General features: G+C 36.8%; 1 protein-coding gene across 4 annotated transcripts in view; it reads right to left on the bottom strand.

Moving 5' to 3' along the window:
- Hnf4g (hepatocyte nuclear factor 4 gamma) overlaps nt 1-25,908 on the bottom strand; it is a 136,231-nt gene that overhangs the window by 18,548 nt on the left and 91,775 nt on the right. For 3 of the 4 annotated variants that reach the window (XM_076563774.1, XM_042270770.2, XM_076563773.1), the window contains one exon: nt 1,907-2,078. In XM_076563774.1, coding sequence (XP_076419889.1) covers nt 1,907-2,052 — 146 coding nt within the window. In that variant the 5' untranslated portion in view covers nt 2,053-2,078. Of the gene's footprint in view, nt 1-1,906; nt 2,079-5,985; nt 6,234-25,908 lie in introns of those variants that run through there. The other variant, XM_076563772.1, reaches the window with a different exon arrangement.

Below are 25,908 nucleotides of genomic sequence, written 5' to 3'. Positions count from 1 at the left end.
TCTTGACGTAGGCACAGAATAGATGAATGCTGCCTATATTTTCCATTCAAAGAAATTGCAATCTAACAAGTACACAGGAACATTAACAAATGTTATAGAAAGCATCCATGAATAGTACTGAAGTAGAAGATTTAAGTACATTAGAAAGGAAAGGCCAGCTTCAGCATCATAGGACTAATAAAGTCAAATTAGAATTTATCAGTCTAAGAAATGTGATGCATTTGAGACAAGTAAATTTTACTAAAGAGACATAAGGTCTCTCAATTTGCATCTATATAATAGTGATTAAAAAATAGATCACAGAGCTTTCTTGATACTCAAAACTGTAAAGAAGCTTAGAGAGCTGACAGCAGACAGGCACAAAACATCTACCTGCTTCTGCTCCAAGGGGACTAGAAAACCCTAAAAAATGTTCTGGGAGGTATTCTTCCCTACTCACCCCATAAAGGAAATGTGCAAATCATCAGATTCCACTGTCAGAATCATCACTTTTCATGTTGATGTGTTTTACTTTTAATAGTGCACATGACTCAGAACACTGGAACCTCTATGTTCCTTTGTTCCTTTAGGTGTTAACGTGAAGAACTCTATGTGTGTCATGTAGCCATAGTGAAAATGTGTTTGGTGGAGGAGATGATTCATACTTAGCTATGGAATGTGCTTGTGTATATACACGATACCATCTAAATGTTCTTCTCTTTGTCATATTTCAAAAGTGGAGGATTTGCATTTTTATAAACCTACATCAAACTCCCCTACAAAAATTATTATAAGACAACACGAGGTAGATATTAGTGGAGTTATGTATTAAATTTATTACAAGCAAAACTAAGCTCATCACATGTTCAAGATCTTGACGTACGCACAGAATAGATGAACGCTGCCTATATTTTTCATTGAAAATTCAAATTGAAATTTCAATCAACATTGAACAGTCTAATGTTACTGATTGGGAATTCTCAAGTGTCCAACTAGTTTTTACAACAGCATTGCTGGACTGGTAATGTAGAGTATTTGGCTAGCATGTGGAAAGCCCTGAATTTAATCTCTATTCCAACCAAACAGTAACAATGACAACCAGTGATAATATCTATTACTGATAGAATAAAACCAGATTTTCTTCTGTTAAAATAAGTGAATTCTGTCAAAAGTTCAAGTTCAACCTAAACAATCTATATTCAAGAATTACCATAGAAGTCAATCATGATCAATACCTAAACTTAAAATGAGCTACAATATTGACTAAGTAATATCAAAAAGACTATTAGGAATGTATGGACACATGAAGTAATTAAATGAGATCTAGACAAAACACTGTCGATTATGTAAGATTTAATATGAGAATTAATTTGAAGTGAAAAATCAAATTCACCCTTTGAGTTGGTAAGTTACAAAATCATCTGTAGTTTTATAGTTTTGTGCTTAAAGATCTAGGATATAGCAACCCTGAAAGGGAAATGAAAAAAATCAATCTATATACACATCTTAAGAAACCATTTAAACAGATTTACAAATGTTTAGTGGTGTATGAACATGCGATAAAACAATAAAGAGACACAGGGAAAGATTAACCCTAAATTCTAAATGGTGGTTCCTCCTGGAACATTGAGGAGAATGACAGAGTGGCCAGGGAGGTGTCCACTGGAGGGTTCAACTATATTGCTCTGAACTGGGTGGTAGGTGTATGAATTTCTTTATACACATTTACAAGTCGCAAACTGTTCATAGGATGGAACTACTGGTGTGAATGTGAACTGCACCTACAATCATACACTTTTTTGAAGCTTGGCACTTTTGTTTCGAGTTATGGAGTTATGAAAGTGCTCAGTTCACTTTTCTCACATCCCCACGGCATCTTCAGACACAAGAAAAGAAAACTTTGCTAAAATGAGCACTCCAGTAATACCTGCAGGAGTAAACGTGACTTTTCCGGATGCTGCGCCGGAAAAATCCCTTGCAGCCATCACAGCTGGATGCCCCATAGTGCTTCCCTGTTGCTCGATCTCCACATATGGCACACAGACAGTTGACACCACTGTCTGTGGTATTCATACTTGTGGTCTCTGGGGCAGAACTGTCTGTTGAAGAAAGATGAGAGAGTTAGTGTCGCTGACCACTTAGCACAGTGCTCTACTGCGCACCAGTAGGCCAGTCTTTGCTTTATGGAGGATCCCTTACTGATGCCTTCCTTTCAAGTGCTGGAAGCATCCTCCTCAAGCTTCTGTCACATATTTGTGGTCATTTAATTTTGGGTTACTATTGGGCTCAATCCCCTAACTAGCACCATCCCCAAGGGAATCTCCTGCAATCTCATGACATGAGATATCAACTGTATGATTGAAAAATCCTCAGATTTCATTTATGCCATAATAACACCATAGAATACAGTGTTAAAGACTTAAGAACCTATGTAAGAATTTCATTTTGAAACCTAGTAAGCATAATAGTTGAAAAGAGAACTTAGATTTCCTGCCCACAACCCCCAGTGGATCTTCAGCCTCATTCAGTTGTCCTCATAAAAGTCAATGGCTCCACAACAGAGATAAAGTTGTGGGTGTCTTTCATGAATTCTTTCTATCACCATTTATTTTTGTGACCCCATATTTAAGGTGAGTATTCACCCCACTTTTCACCTTCACCTTCAGTCTTTTATCCAATACCATCATCCTTTCCCAGTGTTATTAGAATAGCTTTCTAAATAATTTTCTTACTGTGTCCTGGACTCCTTTTCTCTTTATTTTCTAACAGGCAGCCACTTCATGTCACCTTTGTCCATCCAGGACCTCTATGACCTCTCATTAGAAAGTTATTTCACCATAACCCAAGATGGCCTGCACTCCAATGTTTCCTACTCTGGCTGTTTCCACTTCTCACTGCCCACTGTCTTTTTCATCCTGTCCACTGGTCACTACACTTTTGTGTTCATGGAAAACCTGATTTCATAAACTGTACTTTTAGTTGCCTGGACTTTTCCAAGTCTCGCTTTAAGCTAATTCTAAGGTTTCTGATCACTTCTCACATTCAGCATGAATCTTCTTTAAGAATTCATAGTCATCTCTCATCTATCCTTCAAGCAGAGCCTAAAGTTCCACAAACTCCTATTATTTCAAGGTACATTATCATTTCCTGGAATTACACTACAAATGGGTTGACTCATGAATTCATCATTACACAGAATATCAACATCATGATGCCAGACAATTCATCTGTGTTCCTCATCCTACTGTGTCCCACCTCACCAAATTGTGCCCAGCCACAGTGGAACATCTAATACAGTTTTAAGAAAAAATACTATATATATATATATATATATATATATATATATATATATATATGTATACATATATGTGTGTGTGTGTGTGTGTTTTATACATAAAAATTTTTAATGAATTGATATTTCATAATTGTTGAAAATATTTCATAAATTCCAATGAACTCAAAGACATTAAATACATTAGGCATTATGTTAAAACTTAAATTTGGTTGACTAGGGATATACTTCAATGACAAAGCAATTGCCTAGTAAGCACAAGGTCATAGATTCAACCATAAAATATTAATGAAACATAAACTGAATACATAACACAGGAATAATAATAAACCATTATTGTATCTATAATAAAAATGGACAAATTTAAAAGTTGGCATATGTTAATTACATTATGTGATATTATACATATTCTACTTATGAGTATGCTCTATTTTAATAGATAAATAGCATTATATGTAATTTCATAAAATTGAAAAAACCTTGATAAAAATATATTGAAAATTAATGATGTGGCATCATAAAATGCAGATTACAAATATTAGGAATGTTTTTTAATGTTTTAATGTTTTTAACAAGGTATTAGCAATGTGGAAGTTAGAAGTGTCTGAAATTACAGCCAGATATTACATAGAGAGTGAGAGACCTTGGAATATCTTCCCTAAATGGGATCTCTGCATCAAATCCCTCCCCTCAGAGCTCAGGGAATTCCCCAGAAGTGGAGGTGGAAAGAGTGTAAGGGCCAGAAGGGATGGGGGACACCAGGAGAAAAGCCCTCTGAATCAACTAACCATGGCTCCTGTAAACTCACAGAGACTGAAGCAGTATACACAAAGCCTTCACAGGTCTACACCAGGCCCTCTATGTAGATACTGTGGCTTTCAGTTTGGTCCTGTTATGGCATTCCTGAGTGTGGGAATGAGTGTGTCTCTGATTCTTGTGCCTTTTCTTAGTTTCTTTTCCTTCTGTTGGTTTGCCTTGTCCAACTTCAATATGATCATTTTGTTTTATCTTATGTTTTATTTTGTTATATTTAAAAAAACGTTTGAATGAAAATCTAGTCACTAGTGTAAAGGTTAACAACTGAACTATCATTTATGCCTGCCTGCTGGGAGAGGGAACATCGGTTTTCTCCAGTGGAGTGGGGGCACATCAGGCACTCCAGGGAAGGTCTCGTGTTCAGGAACAGTTGACCTACCCAGTGGACTTCCCAGTGTTTGTGTCCTGTGGTTTGTTTACAGTTGTGTGGGTTTGCTGCTGTCATACTGTTCTATTTTGTTTTTCTTTCTGGGTGCTGTTTTATTTTAATTTCTTGGTTTTGAGAATTTTTATTGCTACATTGGGGTTTTGTTTGTTCTTTAAGAAAGAATTTAAAGTTGAGTGGGTAGGGAGGGGGCTAGGACTGGACAAACTTGGAGAGGGGAAGAATATCATCATAACATAGTTAAATTTAAAAGTTGTTTTAAATAATAAAAATTATTTCAAAATCGAGTATCTAGAATCAACTGTACTCTATTGGATAACATTAAAAACAAATTCAACTCTGGCTTCATGTTTAATGCTATATTTACATGCAGTTGACAATGTTGTTACTAGCAAACAAGTTAGACACTACTGTATAAGTAACTATGAATGTGAATTATGTTAGTATACACTGATAAATACAATAGATATATGTGGAACATCCATACCTACTCCTTGTGAATCTGTGGTCTATCATTAAAAACTCTGATTCTACTATAAATACTTTACTGATCAAAATTGTGTCTTCCTAAGAATTACAATATAGCTTCACTCTATTTTTGTGTATGTGTGTGAAATTACAGAATTGGGTTTTTCAATTTCTAAAAGTCTCCCCACTATTAGGGTATTGTTTATTGAAAATATAAATGAAGTTCACAGTTCAATAGATTATTAAGATAATCATAAGATGATTCCTAAGTCCTAAACTATACAAGCATACACAGAGACACACATACACATATACACCTTTCCCATAGCATACATAACTCTAAGTTATAACAGTCACAACCTGCCTTGAGTAAACTTTCTCCTTAGAAAAGAAATATACATTCAGAGTGAATAGTAAGCTGTATTACATAAAGACCCAAACCCCAAGCAATCTGTGTCTTAGTTAAAGTTAAAATGTTACAGTAGATAAACACCAAGAGTTCTGTGAAGCTAAACATTAGCCTGCCACCTAAGGTTATAATATAAACCTTTATTTCTTTTAATATCTGTGGCCGGCACAAGACTGCACAATCATTTTCAGTGTAGTTTCTCATCATCATCATCATGAGTTCTAAAAGGATCAGAGGGAGGGGGAAATCGGCAAACTCCCCAGCATCCCATGTAAAGATGCCCATAAGCCTCTTGAAATATTGCATAGAATATGTATTTTCAAGGCCAATCTGTCAAAATTACTTATTACTACTATGTACAGCAAATGAAATAGCCCTTGAAACTATGCTTCTTACCCCACTGGCTCATATAGAACTCCAAGGTTACTTTTTATAACACAAATATAAGCTATCCTACCTCTAATATTAAAAAGCCACGGCAACATGAATTTAAATTTCATGATGATGCACAAAGCCTCAGATTTGTGGCCTTCAAAGCAATTCTTGGGTTCCCCAGCAATGAAGCTAAGCCAGTACCTCAAGGAGCCCCATTTCCTTCTCCTCAGGGCCTTACTTCTCTTACATATGAAAACTTACCATTGGAATTATACAGAATCTGCATGGTGTCAAACTCCAAAGTTGTGTAAGTCGGGTCCAAAACTTCGCTGTAGTTTCCCATGTCCATGTCCAGCATCGGCTCCGAAACCCTCATCATCGGTTGAGAGACACACATGCGAATGGCCCCACGCACCCCGAGTGTGGCAACTGTTAGGCTTTCAACCCGTGAGTGCTAACCAGAGCTAACTGTCACTGGGTGGCCTTAGTGCTTCTGTGGGAGGGGCTGTCAAACTGTAACTCCTTCAGCAGGCCATATTCTGCTCATTTTTCTTTTATGGCACATGAGAGCAATTCCTTGTGATAATCTTGGAATGCTTCATGGAATTGCCTCATCTAAAGTGCTTAGTAGACTAACGTGATTTTCTGAAGTGATTTCCAGGACACAGTAAATGACGTCACTTAGAGAAGGGTAAAACACAGACAGCAGTCCCTGTCAGGTTTTTGTCATGGATGGTAGCCCACAAGAGGAGCTTCAAAGCACAGACCATATGATTTGAAAAGTCAAATCCTTATCACTTTTATAATTAGGTAAGTTAAAAGTGTAACTTCTCACTTAACATACTGAACACCTAACAGGGCCAGGTTTCCTTTATATGTACAATAAAACAGGCTTTGTTTGTTTTGGAGTAGAACAGATTCACGGTTTGTGCCACCAGGATTTATGACGTGTTCTAGCAGTGTAGAGCAGTGTCCCACTATGAGCAGTGGCACATCCTCCCAAAATATCAATTTACCGTCAGAATGACTTCACAATTGCAGATTTCTGGTGGGCTCAAGCAGAGAGTTTCTAGTACACTGCAACCCAGTGACTAATAAGGATTCATTTACTTTGACTCTATCTAATTACATCCTAGGCATTAACCAATTAAAGCTATCCCTAATTTATGGGTGTATGCATTCTGATTAACTTCAACGTATATGACACAACATGTTTTTTATGTGTCACTGTGGCAAGAAACATTCTTTCAAGAAATATTTGAAAGTTATATTCAGTGTCAATATTTTACTTCTGAGAATACATTTATTGATTTTTATTTATTCTTTTCTAAAAAAGAATGCTGTACTTACCTTTTAATTATTTTTTAAGTTTGAAATTTTATATTCTTGTTAAAGATTATAGTAAATTAATCTTGCAAATCAATTTCCTACTCCTCTGGATACTCTTGGATATGATTGTATTTCCCCAGAGAAATATAGTATGTTAAGACAAACTCAAAACATATCAAGTACTGTGAAAAATATATTATATTAACCAAACACATCATATTAGACTGATCATGGGAATAGTCTCTTTGCCCTCATAATCAATATATTTCCAATTCACAATTAATAATTACTTTAAAGTGAAGAACTTTTGCCGGGCGTTGGTGGCGCACGCCTTTAATCCCAGCACTCGGGAGGCAGAGCCAGGCGGATCTCTGTGAGTTCGAGGCCAGCCTGGGCTACCAAGTGAGCTCCAGGAAAGGCGCAAAGCTACACAGAGAAACCCTGTCTCGAAAAAACCAAAAAAAAAAAAAAAAAAAAAAAAAAAAAAAAAAAGTGAAGAACTTTTAACTGAAGGTTAAACACAGTTATTTTATTTTTGGAGAAGTGCTAGCAGGTGAATACTGTGTTTTTATTTCTATGAAATGGTCCTTTTTGTGCTAAGTAGTAGTAGGGCTGTGTTCCCATGGGAACCAAAAGACTGTGTGCACAGTCCTCAACCTTTCTCATCTACATGGTAACTAAACAACATGGAAGGATGTAAGTATGATCTTTGTTCATAACACTGCCAATGCTAAAAACAACACAAATACAGCTCACTAGAGGAATCCCATGGTGTTATTATTGTTCTTCACTGTCCTGTTCTCGTGGTGAATGTAACAATCAGACCAGGGTATTCCTCTTCAAGGTGGAAATGTCTGAACACAGGTCTTCAAGGAGTTGCTCCAGTTAGTTGGAGATGGCTTCTGAGAGAAAATGTGTCCCCCCGAGCTCAGGTGATTGTAAATTATTTTTTGCATTTCACAGAGTAAGATCAAATGCTGTAGCGAATCCAAAATGCCAGACATATCTCTCTAAGTGCAGTTTGCCTTCCTAACAACATCAGAGGTGGGAACACTCACAGAATACAGTCAGCCTCAATTTACAAAAGGAAAGATTCTTCAGCCTTGTTGTTTCAGATTACAACCTTGTACAGTAAAATCCTTCTTTTTGTAATAATTCTTGAACTGATAATTTTCAGAACTAGTTAAGCAATTAACTAGAACAGAGAATCATAAGGATGGTATAAGGATGAACATGCCCTATCTTTTTGACTTATATAGGTAGACATGCTAATGTTTAATTGTAGAATGAAGACTCACACTAAGTGTTACTCCGTTACTAAGTCTTCTACTTTTTGCATAAATCCCATGCACTGTCCTCGGTCTCTAGGATTCTTATAAATAGAGATGAACGACAAAGCAATCTGTGGAGTAATTTGAATACAGAAGCCTCTACAGTTTTACAGTTTTTAAAAATATTTAGTACACTTAATTTAACCTACTTTTACTTTTGGTTTATTAAGGGGAAAATACAAAAGTCTTCTTATACTCATTTTGTACTGGGTTGTAGAAAATTTGTGTTATTAAGTACAAAAATTTCCATTGTATATTATGAAATGGAACAAGAAGAAATGGAAGTAACATGCTAGATATTAAATACAACCAACTCTCCATAGGTGTTTGAAGTTGTGAGATGTAGCCACCTTGGAAGATAATTATTATGTTCTCTAATGGAAACTAGAGATCTGAGTTAATCATATGAGTTAACTAAATTGAAGCATTTATTTGGTATTGGCTTTAAATTGAGATTATTTGTACCTATAAATTGGATCACAATCATCTTCACAAACAGTCCTTACTCTCTAATTCTAAAGTTTATTTCACCATATTTAGAATATTTTTATTTCTTCAAAGAGAGGAATGGGAACATGAAGAATGAAAGGAAGACGAAGTGGCATGCTGAAGAGGGAAGGAGGGATTGAAAGGAATAAGGCAGAAAAAGTCCATGGTGACCTGATGATTGTGAAACATAATGAAAATCAGTATCATGCTCTGGTTTCTTTGCATTTTCCATGCAACAATGATTATGCGTTATAGGCAAGAGAGGCAAGCTTGGAAGGAGGGAAGGAAAGGCGAAAGAGAAAGAAAGTCTTAAAGTTATTACTTTGAGTGGTTAATTATGCATTATAATCAGAAGAAGTACCATACTCTTTGGTTTTACTTTTATTTTCTATTCAAAAGTGAGCGTGGAGGTCATATAATTCAGAAAATAAACTAATGGCATTTGTTGGCAAAATGAAATTAAACACACTGATTATGATTCATACATGAGAGTAAGTAGCATATATTTTGTAAACTAGAAATATACAAACACCATCTGCAACCAAAAATATAAGAAATAAAATGATAGTGTATCTGTATTCTCCCCCACCCTCTCTCTTTCTTGGAGGCTGGGTCTCACTGTTGCCCTGGCTGACTTGGAGCTCACTAAGTCAACTAGGTTGATCTCAAACCCACAGAGAGGATTCGTCTTCTGAATGCTAGATTCAAAGGTGTGCACCACCACACCTGGCCGGAAAATACCTCTTAAAGGAGCCCTCTTTTTAGTATCTGTAGGAAGCCTGAGAAATATACTATTGTTGCTTAGGAGAATCTAGTGTTCTGACAAATAAAAATGTGTTTTCTCTGAGCTCTGTCCAGATCAGTCACTCCGAAGGGGATGATGATAGTTGCTCAAGTATCAACTGAATTAGTGTGATCAAGGGTTTTTAACAATGATTCGATGAACTGTCTTAAAAACACATTAACTTTCCTTAGAGAAACAGAACAAGGTGAAAATAGTGTAGTGCTTACAGGAGAGAAGTCAGTTCAGCATGAACTCTTAAGATAATTGCAGAAACATTTCTATCTTATCTGTAAGACTATTAAGCCTGCTAAATTGTTCTATACTTTTACATTTGATTTAATCATTCCTTCATAGTGTGATTTAAAAAAGAAAACAGGCTAATAAAAATCAAGGTTATTTTCATTAGAACATTCTTATGAAAGCAATTTTGATGCTAAGATTTATACAAAAACATTTTATTTTCAAGTATAGTTAATAAAATTTGTTCTTTAAATTTAATCCTCTAGGTATAGCTGTAATTTTCATTATTTCCATATTCTATTTTACCAGCATGAAAACTACACAAATACAATCACTGAAAACTAAGTGAAAGGAGTTAATAATCCACACCAAAACAGTAATTTTCACTGTAAACAGAAAACCATCAGATTCTAGAATCGATTCCACAAAAGGACATATTAATTAAAGTAAAACAACCTTCAACTTTTCACTTTTCATAAAAAACTCAGTAAGATCATTGTACTTCCTTGCTGTTATTGTACTAACTAAATTATTCCTTTTTTGAAATGAAAAGCTTGCCTCTTTAAGTTTAAAGAAAAGAAAAAATGTAAATTAAAAAAGGCAAGACAGCTAAATATTTAAATATTTATCTTCAAAGCAAATTGCTGTCACTGATTCACAAATAAGTTTGACATTAGCTATAATGATGGTCTTAATTCTCAAAAAGATTAATATTTTTTCATAAAGTCCAGATTATGTATGATTTTTAGATAAGTAAAACCACCTTTTCCTTCTTATTTTCTTGTTCTTAGGTCGAGTAGATCCATGCAGTGGTCATCAGAATCACATCAACTCATTAGGACACATATGTCAAAGTCTTTCCTAACATCACAAAAGTGTATGACTGTTTTTATTATTAATATTATTATCATGATTACTATTATTGTGTATTGTATACTAACAATTTCTGCATCAGTACTAGTAAATTTTTTAAGTCTAAATTCACCTCTCATGACTTTGTTTAAATATACTTTAAATTCTTCTCTTAAAATTATAATTATTTCATAGGTCCTTTATCAACTAATGTTTTACATCACAAGTTTAGTCTCAGGAACTAACTTAAACCTTTTGGCTTTACACTTAATTCACAGCTTTTTCTTTGTACAAAATGAGTAATTCACATGCTTCTAGAGAATATCATTTGATAGTAATGTTTCAAGAAACGAATTGCAGACCCAGGCACTCTGTGGTACAACAGAATTGATTGAGAGAGATGACATTCAGTATTGCAGTTGTGATATGACTCAGTTGTTTTGTTTAACTAGCTATTTTGCTTGTGGCAGGGTCTCCCTTTGTCGCCCAAGCTAGCTTTGAGTTCTTGATCCCCCTGCCTTAGTCTACTAATTTTTTTAATATTTGTTCTACTTGCCTATGAAACCATGAGATTATTATTTGGAATAAAACACACAAATCTATATAAACCTGAAAACCAAGAAACATGTGAGACTGACACTTGAGGACTGCACGTTGAGACCCAGGTAGAACCAAGAAATCCACAGGAGGAGAGCCTTGGATGATGTACAAAATCTACATATATGAAACTTCCCTTCAAGGTCAGTTGCCTTATGATTCAAAATAGACTCTCCTTTTCTGACGATAAGAGGATGATTAGTACTAAATTATTAACTTGAATCCAGATTATACTGGCGAGGAACATGCAATAAGTGTGGTATAAGGCACAGGTTAGCATTGGCAGGCACTGCTTTTGCACATTTTTTTCTTTTTACAATGTGTATTATCACTGTTGCTGCTGCAACCTCAGCAAAGCTAGTCAGAATAATTAAGATTATAGTGGCACGCCAATACCACACTTGCTGCATTAAACAGAAGAACGGGAAGGAAGTGATCAGTTTGTCACTGTGCTGGTTTCAAATATATCCCAAAGGATGCAGGGTTTTAAAAATCAGCAGCAGTTTTACAATGCTGAGTATACACTCCTGCTTAAACATCTTAAACAAATGTGCTATAACAACCATGAGCTTTTGCATCTGGAAGCCAAAAAGTAAATAAGTAAGAGTTATAACTTTTCCTTTAAAATAAAGTAATATGCCGGGCGTTGGTGGCGCACGCCTTTAATCCCAGCACTCAGGAGGCGGAGGCAGGCGGATCTCTGTGAGTTCGAGGCCAGCCTGGGCTACCAAGTGAGCTCCAGGAAAGGCGCAAAGCTACACAGAGAAACCCTGTCTTGAAAAACCAAAAAAAAAAAATAATAAAATAAAATAAAGTAATATATTGTGTGTACTGTCATACAGTGAAGAACTGCTCAGTATTCCTCACTGAAGCTGTCTTAGATACCAAAATAAAACAATACTTTAATGTGACATTTGATTTGGATAAAACTAAACAGTAGTTGCATCTGCATTTAATAAAGGTAAGTATATTCTTTACTCACAATGGAAATGTTAATATTTCATCTCTCATTTATTAAATGTTTAAAGGTTTAGCTGATATTTTCAATAATATAAAAGGCATAAATTTTTAAGAACAAATATATTCATCTAATAAGGACTAATTATCTTAGCAGAGGTGGTAACTTCTGCACAAGGTATCACTCCTTAAGTATTTGGAAACTTAGCAACTAACTTACACATCAATCTAGTAGTTTGTAGACTCTGATGTATGTTAGAATCATCAAGAGAATCTTAAAGGCCACATAAGGTCCAAGATGCATCAGATACAATTAAAAGAGCAGAACTAGAGACATGGCTTAACAGTTAAGAGTGTGTAACTACTTTTGCAGAGGACCACAGTTCCCAACACCCACAGTAAGGTTGCTCAGAGAACTCTGTAAGTCTAATCTCAAAGGGTCTTCTGGACTCCACAAGTACCTGCACATATCTGCCCACACCCCTCCCCCCGACACACACACCCCATATATACACATGCATAATTACAAACAAAATAAATCTTTTAAAAATATATCTGTTGCTACTGGGTGGTACTGGTGTCTTAAAAGAACTTTATGTGATTCATAAGTGTCATGGAAGTGACTTTCTGAGTTTGATGGGGGAAATACTTTCTATTTTCTACTTATTATTGTGGCTCTGGGACTTGTAATACTACACTTGATAAATACCCCATAAATACTAAAAGTGTAAATAAAAGACCTATGCAAATAATTAATTTGACAAAGTACAACATTTATGTTGAGTACATGAACATAGTTCATGGGTTGAGTACTTTGCAATTACTAGACTTTTTTTACATGAAATACTCAAAATATTTTTCTTCATAGATGTGTCAATCAACTAATCATCACCATTGGTCATCACTAACATCTCCATATGAGACAGACAGACATATAATGATAGACAGATAGATAGATAGATGATATGCCAACCATTATTCTTCAGTGCCATCCAAGAAAACGTATATCTAATCCCCTACCCATGTAGACTTCTGAAGCAAAGCTGATTTATTGGTATAGAGGTACATAGGAGTGATAGCCCCCCTGATGACTCCTGAAATGATGTCTAGCATTGCATTGTTATTAATTCTTACATGATTCAGTAGGAAGTTGAAGATGACACATGTAACATTATAAGTCTAGTGCTTGTTTAAATGGGAACTAAAAACAATCCTGAATTGTGATGCTGTAACTAACATGTTAGTATACATCAGGATAACAATGTTAAAACTTTCCCAAACATAAAAATGATTTTTCTAGTTGCTTCATTCATTTATAATACTGGAATTGTGATCAGAAGTAACATTTTGGAAACATATTTCATGTAATTTAACAAACAAGCACTAGAATAGCAAACACCTATATAATATTACAAAGAAAGTTTGCTGAGAGCCAGCAAGGTGCCTCAGCAAACAATAATGTCTACAGCCAAGTGTGATGACCTACCTTTGATCCCCAGATCTCATGTGGTGGAATGTGTGAACTAACTCCCATAAATTATCCTCTGACCTACAAATACGTCGGCCCATATGCAAACACTTATGTACACATGCAAAATTAAAGTGGATCAAAAAGCTTTTCTTTCAAGAAATTTTACTGAAATTCACAAGTAAAAATCAATAAGGCTGTTTCCATAAACCTAAGAATATTGAAGAAGTTTACAAGCTCACTAGTACTAGTCAACATTTTTATTTCATTCTAGCATTTGCAATAGGTAAAGAAATTAAATGCTTGCTTTAAATTTTAGGAAATGATATGAGAACAATCTTTAGAAAATGATGATGAGCAAACGCAATCACAAAAATTAAATTTATAAAAAATTAGTTTTACGAAAAATGTAGTTCTTTAAAAATAATGTATGTAATCCCTATCATCAAGACTGGCATATGTAGTTTGGGTCTTTACTTACTTCTGATAATGTGGAAAGACTTTAGATGATATATCATCAAACACATATTTAAGAATAAAAATTTGAAAAGAGCTAAAAATATTAAATTGAAGAAAATCAAGGATAATCTACCTGAAGCATGAATGCAATATAAAGCCATCTGTGACGGTTAGCTTTAACTATCAACTTTAAATAATCTAGAATAAGAGGGTATTGTAATCCCAATGAAGGACTGTCAACATCAGGTTGACTTGTGGACATGTCTGTGGAGGATTGTTTTGTCTTAAATAAGAAGTCTAACTGATGTGAGAAGACAGTTCCTAGTGTGGGTAGCACCATTCGCTAGGATGGTCACCTTGAACTGCTTAAGCGTTAAATGTATGCATTCATTTCTCTCTGCTCTTGACTTTGGGTGCAATGAACTAGCTGTCTGAAGTTTTTATATTGACTTCCCAACAGATGATGGTCTGTAACTTTGAACTGTAAGCTGAATAAGTATCTTTTCCCACTAGCTTGCTTTCTGTACAATAATTTTATCATAGCAATAGAAATGTAACCATGGTGCAATCATAATTTCAAAACATATGGCAATATTAATATATAAATAGACCAGGAGATTAAAAATAGAACTCAAAACCCTTTATTATGCATCCAAATAATTGTTGTAATATCTTTAATCTCCTGAGTAAAAGAAAAGTGATCTCATTTATCACATTACATCTAAAAATAAATTCCATATATGTTTAAACAGCAGCAACAAACAACAACGTTGTGACTTAGCATTGTAATGTCATTGTTTAGGAAACTGAAGCAGGAGACTTGCTCCTGGTTGAAGGCTAGCCTTGGCTATAGAGAGTGTAAGCCTGTCTCCAAAACCAACAACCAAACAAACAGGTTGACAGACAATCACAGAAAACTGACTAGAAATTGCCTTGCTTTTATTGTAATAAGTTAATTATATCTTAGGTGAAGAGAGGTAATGTGTCTGAAGTATTTCCTATGAACTGGGAGTGGTGGCTTCAGGTATAATCCCTGAGATTTGGCTGAATAACAAACTCATTGCCAATCTGCGTTGTATAGAATGTAGGAGGCAAGCCTAGGGTACATATTTACCTTTTACATATTTACATATTGCATATATATATATCACTTTTAGTTTTTTTATTTATGTGTTTTGCCTGCATGTATATATGTGCACTGTGTGCATGTCTGGTGCCCAAAGAGGCAACAAGAGGGTGTCAGATCCTCTGGGACTGAAGCAACAGTGTGAGCCTCCTCGTGGATACAAAGAATGAAATCTCTCCTCTGAGCAGCGAATGCACTTAACAGCTAAGTCATCCTCCAGCACCAAATTCTCTTTAAGAAACCAATAAATAAATCGCAGTATCTATCAGTCTTAATATCATTTAATGAAATGTAAATTTTGAGTGTTGATAGAATTCAGAAGTTTCGTTAATTTTTAGCAATGTACCATTTACATTCATTTCTTCTTTGTGGAACTTGGTGAGCACTTGCTTTCAGGACTTGCTAACTCCTCATCAAAGGAGAGAGATGTCCTCAATGATGACATCTTTATGCCCTTTATTCTCCTTCCAAATCTTGTGTTACTCTGTGTTATCTCTCTAACGTATCTACCTTGAAGGATGAATGACTGAAAAGTTGAAGTGCATGGGAAACACCAGGCATGTCTTCGTGGCTTCCATGTCTCCCTGGCTGGGCTCTCATTTAGCAATTGACTCTGTAAGGCACAGTCCTCGCCATAATCTGGATTCCAATCAAGACCTCACTCTCACTGAATTCTTCTGTTAATTTTAGGCTCAAAATCATGCAAAACAATTTAAAATGAAATGTTTCTTTTTAGTTGTAATTCTGATGATCATCAGTCAGCTGCAGAAAGTCTTTACCAAATGCTTGTTTCTGTTCTGACTGTTCTTCCGCCTCTGTTTCTGTTCTCTCGCCTCTTTATTCCATTAGGCGTGTTTATTAGTTATAATAATAGTTATTACTATTATTCATGGTTCTACTCAACTTGAAGTCTCAGAGCTGCTCTGAGGGCTTGGGAATAAAGAAATTCAGCTTAACACCACAGATCTCTGTTCCCCTAAGAGGCTTAGAAGATCAGAGCTGTTCAGACGACAAGCCACTCAGGGAGGCACACCCTATCCTTGAAAGCAGTGGGGCTGGTCGGGATATCTTGGTCAGCACTCTGATTGCTGGCCCTGCACTGTATGGCACAGATCCCTAGGCTCATATCTAGATCGGGGACCTGATGGCCGCTGCAGAGTCTCTCCACTGTGCTCTGTTCACACCCTGCTGACCCTGCTGCCAGCTACTCTCAGCAGTTTCCTCCTGAGGAAGGCAAATGGAAACTCGATTGAAAGCAGGGTGGGGGAGATGGGGGGATGGTCACAGTCAAGGATCTGAGCTGCCAAGATGGAGTAAATCATGCCTAATGATATTCGGGCCTGTTAGATTCTATGTTGAATTTATGAAATAGACAATAAATATTAAACTTCCTAGCAAACTGTTATGTTTCACTCATATGCCAAAATATTGTGTCAAGTGGAAAGAAACAGACAAGGATAAATAAAGATTACCTAATCAGTCAAAAATATGATCTGAAGTAAAAAGATAATATGGTGAAAATCAATGGCAATAGGCTCAGATGTTAAAAAGAAAAGGTAAGAAATTGAAATAAACAGGAAATTAACGACGGCATCCTCAAAAACTGTGATGGATTCAAAAGCTTCACTGGTACCAGGTATTTGGGCCTACACCCATAATCTCTGGGCACAAGAGCCTGAGGCAGGAAAATCACAAATTTGAGGCTGGCTTCAATTGCGTAGTAAGCTCTCACACTTCCAACCCTACCCCCCCCCCCAAAAAAAAAGACTCACTGGAAGAAGTGGAGGAAAAAGACAAAGATCCCACACATGATTGGACCAGTGGTTTAGAGAAAGACTGTGGAAGCTTTTCCAACATAATTCAGAAGAAAGATTTTTTTTTTCAATTAGGGGAATGGAGAGATAGCTCTGCTCTTGAGGAGGAATCAGTTTTGGTTCCAACCACTAATGTCCAGCAACTGACCACTACTTGTAACTCCAACTCCAGCATATTCAACCCATTTGACCTTTGCAAACATGAGCACTCATACATATAACACACATACACACACACACATGCACACACATAGATACATAGGACGAGGAAACAGAGAGACAAAGACACAGAAAGAATTAAAAAATAAGAGGAGACAGAGAGACAAAGACACAGAATTAAGAAATAAGTCTTAAAGCTGTGCAGTGGTGGCGCATGACTTTAATCCCAGTACTTGGGAGGCAGAGGCAGGTAGATCTCTGTGAGTTCAAGGCCAGTCTAGGCTACAGAGTGAGTTCCAGGAAAGGCACAAAGCTACACAGAGAAACCCTGTCTCAAAAAAGAAACCCCCCAAAACTAATAATAATAAGTCTTAAAAACAAATTAGTAAAGGAAATAAATACTATGAGGAGAAAGACTAGTCAAAGTCATAGTTGCTAATAAGAAGCCATTCACATCCAACCTAAAGTGGACCTCCCTATAGTTCGCTCACAAACCATTTTCTGTGGAATTTTCCCATATGTAATTAACACTGTTTGCATGATTATTGTCTCTTTTGCACAATCGACAATCAAGTAGTGTGACAGGTAAGAGCTGCACCTTCACTGCAGTAGACAGCGACACCCAGCCTCCAGTTGTCAACCTTGTGGTCTTGTAAGATGGCCTTTTATCATTAAACCCCATGAAGAAAATGGTTCCTGCATGGAACATTAGTTCCTGACCCTTCTGCTTCTGACTGCAGCTCACAATGCATGAGGAAGAACTAGGGAGATGATGAAGCCCTTCCCTCTCCAGCATCACTCCAGATGGAACCTGAGGAGCAGACCCAGGGAGCCAAGCCCATAGACTGCCCTATGCAGATCCTTCTGTGTTTGCATTGGAACAATGCTTTTGTTGAGAGTTTAATAGGAGTACTGCATTGACTTCATTTCTTCCTCCCTTTCCTTTCCCCAACTCCTCCTACTTCCTGTCTGCCACTCTTTCTCAAGTTCATGTCCTCCCATTCTTTAATCAGTATTGCTACCTATTTGTAACTACAGCATGTAGATCTTCTAGAGGCGGGGCCTTGGGAGATTTCCTCCATCCATGTCGGCATGCCGATTGGTGTTGCCATTTCTCAGGTCTTTGAAGGCGACCCTACTGTTTAGATTTCATAGATGTAGTTTCCCCTCCCTGTGGAGAAGACACTGTCTGTCAGCAGACATCATGGTCCTCTAGCTTAGACACTCTTTCACCTCTCAGTCCTCTTCTTCTATGTTCAGGGCTAGAAATAGGAGTTGTGTTACAGATGTTACAGGTCAATTTGGGCTGGCATCCCATGGTTAATTATTCAGCCTTTTGACCAGTTGTGGCTTTCTGTAAGAGGTCTCTCCTTGAAAAAGAAGCTTCTTGGATGAGGGTTGAGAGAGTGATTTGCACCTCTCTGTAGGTGTAAGGATAAGTATTTAGAATGTGGTGGGAATTATACTGGTTTAAGGAAGTGGCGGTAATAGATTCTCCTCTACAGTCCTTGGCCTCATCAGCCATAGGTTGTATTATTATTTTCAGGCACATTATTTTTATATGTTTGAGTGAGCTTAGAATTAAAGAATAATTTTTCCACAATGCTGGCTTCAGACTGGAAGGAACTCCATTCTTTAAGTACAGGGAAAGTGAAATATGTTGCAAAAGCAAACATAGACTATTAAAAGTTCCTTCTGTGCATAGTTTGTTAGCTATGAGAGTTTGATCAGGTATTCCTATGCTGTGTGTGTGTGTGTGTGTGTGTGTGTGTGTGTGTGTGTGTGTGTCTAAAAAGAGAAAAAGCACACACACACACACACACACACACACACACACACACACACACACACTGGGCTGTACTTGATGGCTCATGCCTTTAATCTCAGTATTTCAGAGGCAGGAGAATTGGAAGTTCAAAACGAACCTGAACCACATAGTGACTGAGTGAGACCTGGTCTAAAAAAAGAAAGGAGGAAAAAAAAAAGGGCAAGCAGTAGTGTAATTGAGATACTGGATTGTGACAGTACATGAAATGTTTGTTCAGTCCCTTGGTTACACCCATATTCATTGGGGCAATTTAGTTTTCAGTGATAAATATACATGTGATAGCAGATAGCATGTTCTAACTGTTCTCCTTGCAGTCATGGGAAAGGGAGAAAAGCTGTGTGTGAGAAGGGAGGGAGGGAGGGAGGGAGGCAAGGAAGATGGGGGACTGGGAGGAGGGGGAGGAAGGGCCGAGGGAAAGAAGAGGGGAGGAAGGGGAGGAAATAGAGAGAAAGAATGGAGGGAAAGAAAGAGAAACAGAAAGAGTGAACATCTATGTCTTGGGTCATAAATACTGACCTTTGGAACGGCTTAAGCCAGAAATACACGGAACGTAAATAAATTCAGTAAGATGTGTGCTGAAATGCTAGGGGCAAACTTTTTCTCTGAAATGCGCAGAACGAGTGAGGACTGAGCACTAAACACTGGACCAGCTCCATCCTGGCTTTATCCCCAGTACCCTTCCTGCTCCAGAGATCGACAACAGAGCACACCACGACAGACCATTTTTATGACATTGCTACATGTTAAAACAGAAATGAGTAAAACTTAAGAAGTGTAAACCAAAAGTGCTTTCAGTTGCTCATCTAACTTCCTGGGATTGAAAACTTGAACAATTTTGAGTGGCCATTAGAGAGTGAGAAATGCATTATCATATAGGGGCTTAGAGGTGCTCAAAGAGAGGATGGGCCTGAAAAGTCCGCACTGTTACCTTGCCTTGCAATCTCCCTCTGATTTACTTCTTCCAGTGATTTCTATGTGAAATCATTTTGTCTCAACTTTTCTTCTATAACTCCTTTCTCCATCTTCCTCATGCCCATGAGTATGCATCCCCCAAGCCTCATTCTTCAGCTTGCTCTTGGTCTCTTCCCTTGAAATCTCAGGTGTTTAAAATTATCATTGTTATTTTGAAAATGAGTCCAAATATTTATCACAGATTGCTCTACTGCAAAACATAACTGTGCATCTCAGTTGTTGAGTGCATAGTCCCCCCGTTCCAGAATACCTTTCTTCACACACTCTTCCACAGTAATACAAGTGCAACTCAAAACTTTAAAAAAAAAATCCCCTTCCTCTTAGGTTAACAAAATGGCACAAGGCAGCATGGTAAGGTATCTGGATAAGAGGCCGTGGTGTTGCGTGTTATAAACGATGTTGTCCTGTGTACCAGAGATGGTTTGGAAATGATTGTGGTGGTACTGTGTTTCTCAAAATATTGTGCACCCTACTAAACTTATCTGGGGTCAGAGAATAGAACAGCCACTAGATACAGAAGCCAGAAAATGGTGGCACTCACGCCTTTAATCAAAGCATTTCAGAGGCAGAAATCCGTCTGGATCTCTGTGAGTTCAAGGCCACATTGGAAACAGCCAGGCTTGGTGACACACGCCTTTAATCCCAAAAAGTGAGCCTTTAATCCCAGGAAGTGAGAACAGAAAGCAGAAAGTTATTTAAGGCGTGAAAACCAGGAACTAGGCTGGTTAAGCATTCAGGCTTTCAAGAAGCATTTCAGCTGAGATTCATTTGGATAAGGACTCAGAGGCTTCCAGTCTGAGGAAACAAGATCAGCTGAGAAACTGGTGAGGTGAGGTAGCTGTGGCTTGTTCTGCTTCTCTGATCTTCTAGCATTCACCCCAATACCTGACCCTGGGTTTGATTTTATTAATAAGAACTTTTAAGATTCCTGCTACAAATGATATCAATTGTCATTAAGGGTGAAATGAAAAGACATGAAATGGGTGTTGAATCCCTTGCAACTGCAGTTATAGATGATTGTAAGCTCCTGTGTGGGTGCTGGGAATCAAATCTGGTTCTATTGGAAGGCCAATGCTCCTAACCAGTGATCCACCTCTCCAGCCTTGAAAAAATAAATTATTTTATAATGATGTCATTTCAATTGAAAAAAATAATGACAACATTAAATTCATGCATTATAGGGATATATAAGAGAGATAAGGTAGATTTCAAATCTATGCACAATAGAGCATTAAAAATACACTATTTCTTAAGAATACTGTTAGTCAGATTAAGCTAGCAATATTTTTCTTTGCTTATTACTGATAAAGACATAATTGGACATGCAATAATTTCAAATTATTGGCTAAATCTCACCAACAATTACTCCCAAATACATATTAATAGAGGTCTTTAAAGGACATTCATATCTCTATGTTTAAATCCTAATCATCAGATACATGGGTGTGTAGAGTTGTGAAATTTTATCAAGCTTTATGCTTATAGCTTTTCTGTATCTATATTATACTCAATAAAGAGTTTAAAATATTACTCTATTGTGAGACTGCATTTAAAGAACTATTCCTAACAACTGGTGGCTGCCCATGTAAAACATCTTCTATTAATGTTTCCCATTGTGTTGTCTGTATCATTACAGGGAGATTCCATAGAAATGTCTCTTAACTATTGCTCACTACTGAACTCCAAAATATTAAAATAGTTAGTTTAGTACATATCTAGAAATATTTTCTATGTATGGCTGGGGAAATAAGAAAATTAATTAAATAATTCAAAATATTTTCAGAGAAATTTTATGAGCCACAGTATTGGTATTTCCTGATCCTATAAGGTTGAGTTGTATGCATCTTGGACAAATAACAAGGAGAAGAAATGCATACTCATACTGACGTTAGGATGTGATTATCCCTCTGTAGCATCTACACAAAGCTGTAACTCAGAAGAGATCTTCTGATGGCAAAGGCTTTGTTCTTTAATAATATCAAAATTATCCAATCTAAGGTGAAGTGTTTGAATCACACACACTTGCTATAATTTTGCTTTACACTAACATATGAAACATCAATCAACCAATTTACATGATATATTAGGAAAGCCAACAAGTAACATCATTGGTTGTCATAAAGGAATGATTTTGCTTTTCTTCCTCAATTGCTACCCAGAGGGGATTGGAAAATATAGAGATAACATGGAGATATCTGACAACTGATGGGGGATATCCGACTACACATGTACATGAGAATATGTATATGTGTGTGTCTCTCTCTGGAAGCTAGAGCTTGATATCTAGTGTTTTCTTCACCCACTCTCCACTATATTTTTGATGCAGGATCCTCACTGAATATGGATCTTGCTGATTAGACTAGGTTGGCAGGCCAGTGAGGCTGTGGGATCTCCCTGTGTCTGGCCCATTACAAACATGCTACCATGTCTTTTATGTTGGATCTGAACTCAGGTCTTCATTCTCCCAAGTTTGCACTTGACTGACAAAGCCATCTCTCAGCCCCTACAGTGGATACATGTACAAAAGTTTTCATATAATGTATATTTCTTGTGTTTCCATGTATTCACAGACCTCTGAAATCACTGTAGTTGACCAAGTAATGAATAATAAGATTCAAAAGGAAACTGTAAAGTAAAGTATATCTAATTAATGCTCAGATGAAGAGTATAAATTTATCTTTGATCAGAGCTTTCTACTGACCCAAATTTCTGGGATCAGCATGATCTTTTAGAACATTCAATATAAGTAATAAAATTCTTCTCTAAGTCAGAGCAATTACTGCTATTAGTTAATGATTGTAGCAAATATTAATCATTCAACTACTCATATTATTATTTACACCTAGAGTATATAATCATTAATATTAAATTCTGATGGTACTTTTAAAGATCTTTTTGTTTCTTCTTTCTATGCATATGTGTGTTTGTGTGCTTGAATTTATGTGCAGGAACTTAAGGAGGCAAGAAGAGGATGGTGGGTCTCCTGGAACTGGAATTACAGGCAGCTGTGAGCTGCTGTGCGGGTGCTGGGAACTGAACCCAGGTCTTCTGCAAGAGCAGGGGGCCCTCTTAACTGCTAAATCCTTTCTCCAGACTCTATGGTTTTTAAATATATTTCACTTGTACTGCCTTTTAAATATGTACTTTCAGTACTGATTATTTTAAATGAATACTGTCACACTAGTATGACAATGGTATGTCACACAGGGCATGTTTTTTGTTGTTGTTGTCTGTTTGCTTTTTTATTTTTACATTTTGTTTTTACATTTACTTTTTGTTTTTACATTCTCACCAGAGTTTCCCCTCCCTCCCTTCTCTCCTCCCAATCCCTCCCCACTCATTCCCCCTCCCACATCCATTCCTCCCCTGTTACTCTTCAGAAAAGGGCAGGCCTCCCATGGATATCAGGCAGCCATGATATATCAAGTTGCAGTGAGACTAGGTACCCCCTCTTCTATTAAGGCTGGACTAGGGAATCTGGTAGGAGGAAAGGGCCCCCAAAACAGGCAACATGGTCAGAGACAGTCCCTGCTTCCACTGGTTGGGATTCTACAAGAAGACCAAGCAAGGTACATAACTATAAAATACATGAAGAGGGCCTAGGTCAGTGCCATGCAGGCTCCCTGGTTGTCTGTTCAGTCTCTGTGAGCCCCTGTAAGCCCAGGTTAATTGACTTTGTGGGGTTTATTATGGTGCCCTTGACCCCACTGGCTCTTACAATCCTTCCCCCCCCTCTTCTGCAGGGTTCCCCGAGCTCACCTAACATTAGCCTGTGGGGCTCTGCATCTGTTTCCCAGGGGCTGGGTAAAGCCTCTCTGATGACAGTTGGGCTAAGCACCAGTCCTATTTGTCTTTCTGGGTCTGGGTTACCTCCCTCAGGATGATCTTTTCTAGTTCTACCCATTGTCAACAAATTTCATGATGTCCATGTTTTTAAGAGCTGAGTAATACTCCATTGTGTATCTAGGGAAGCTTAAATATTTCTTCAATGGGCTTATTTTGCTCTGTTAATCTCCAAATATTTTTCTTTTAGGCAATAGCTTTACTTTCTATTATGTTAATTTAAAAATATCTCCATTAAATTATTAAAATATCTACAAATAAAGCTGGGCACGATGTTGCAAGCTTGTAATCCAAGCACTCGGGAACCTGACATATAAGGGTCATGAGTTCTAAGCTAGCCTGAGTTTCATAGCAAGATCTCATCTCATAAAATAAAAATAAAATCAAAGAAAAAGCATTACAATTCTAATCTGTTTGAAAGCTACCTTGCAATATTTCTAAATTAAATTTTAAAACAAAGAATATAAGTCAATGCTAGAACAACTGCTTAGAACATGTGAGGTCCAGAATTTGATCCCCAGTATTGAAAACAAAAGTTTTTCCCTTTCTCCACATTAGTCTCTAGGGATAAGACCACAGAAATAGAGAATATGACAAAAGTAGGTAAAAATATAAGTAGACATATTTGTAAACAAGAGTAGGTCTTAATAGATCTGTGGTTCCTAATATATAAATAAATAATATATCCTATACAGTCACATAAATATACATATGTAATACCTGTTTATACATATCCTTTTCGCATATATACATGAATTTTCAGCTCAAATAAAATTGTAGTGCTCAGCCATCAGAACCTGATTGTCACGCTACATTAACATGTAAAGATGCACTATACATTTTAGGTACTGCATAAGAGCTTTTTATTTTTCTGGCCAAACAACAACAACAATCTTATTTTCCTTATTTCTCACCTAAGTTAGGGGACTCTGTCTTTGAATTCTTTCACAAAATTTACCAGATAATGACAAATAATCTCTATAGGTGACTTCTTTGTATAAGAGCAAAGAAGAAATAGAACAGAGAGAAATCAGGACATAAACAGTGCATTCAGAAAATAGTCTGAAGTTGTAATGAGGTGCCACTGAAACTGTACAAACACCAGCTTTATTAGACTGTGACTTAGAAAGGAGGTGAAAGGGAATGATAGTGTAGCAATCAAGACACATGCTTCCTTGTAGGAATTAAAAGGAATGAGAATGAGGTGCTTTGTTAATTATTTTCTCTGATTAGGTTACCTATTTCACTGCATGTGCATTTAAATATTAATCAGAGATTCACTTTAGTACAGTATTATTCAAAAGGATAAAATGAGGGAAGAGTTCAAGCATGAGATAAACAGCTCCTCAGAATGGAGGAGCAGGGTTCCTGCTTGTGAGATCTGCTTAGAAAGCCTTACAGAGCAAGGAGACTACTGTGTTTTTATTACCTTGAAAGGTAAATTCATCTTTTTATCAAATTAGTTTGTCGGATGAACTTTCAAACCCAGATTTTGAAACATTTAGTTCAGTATGCTTTGAGAAATTCCTACATGAGAACCGTCCAGTTTCCACCCCTTGCTGTTCCCTACTCCGACTCCTCCTGAGTCTCCCTGTGTCCCCTCTCAACTTCATTACTTCCTAGTCCTTGTCACACCAACCCAGTTCTTAAAAGCCACCATACCTTCCTTTGAGGTTTGGTGGCTACAATTACTTATTTTCTGGGCTGTATTTTACACTGCACTAGAAGATTGGTATGAAGTTAAAGGAAAAAAAACCTCTATAATTTCCTCCATATATACAATGTCATATATATTGAAATGTTTATATAATCCTCTTAAAATTACATACAGAATTGCTTAAATGCAAAACACATATTTTCATCAAGAGAAAAATTATCACTAAACTAACCAATTTTAAGACTTTAGTTTTGCCTCCAAGTACATTCTTGGGGACAG

This window comes from Peromyscus maniculatus, chromosome 2 (genome assembly GCF_049852395.1).
Source record: "Peromyscus maniculatus bairdii isolate BWxNUB_F1_BW_parent chromosome 2, HU_Pman_BW_mat_3.1, whole genome shotgun sequence".
Lineage (NCBI taxonomy): Eukaryota > Metazoa > Chordata > Mammalia > Rodentia > Cricetidae > Peromyscus > Peromyscus maniculatus.
The sequence above is the reverse complement of the archived record's forward strand: the minus strand, read 5'-3'. Positions and strand labels throughout refer to the sequence as shown.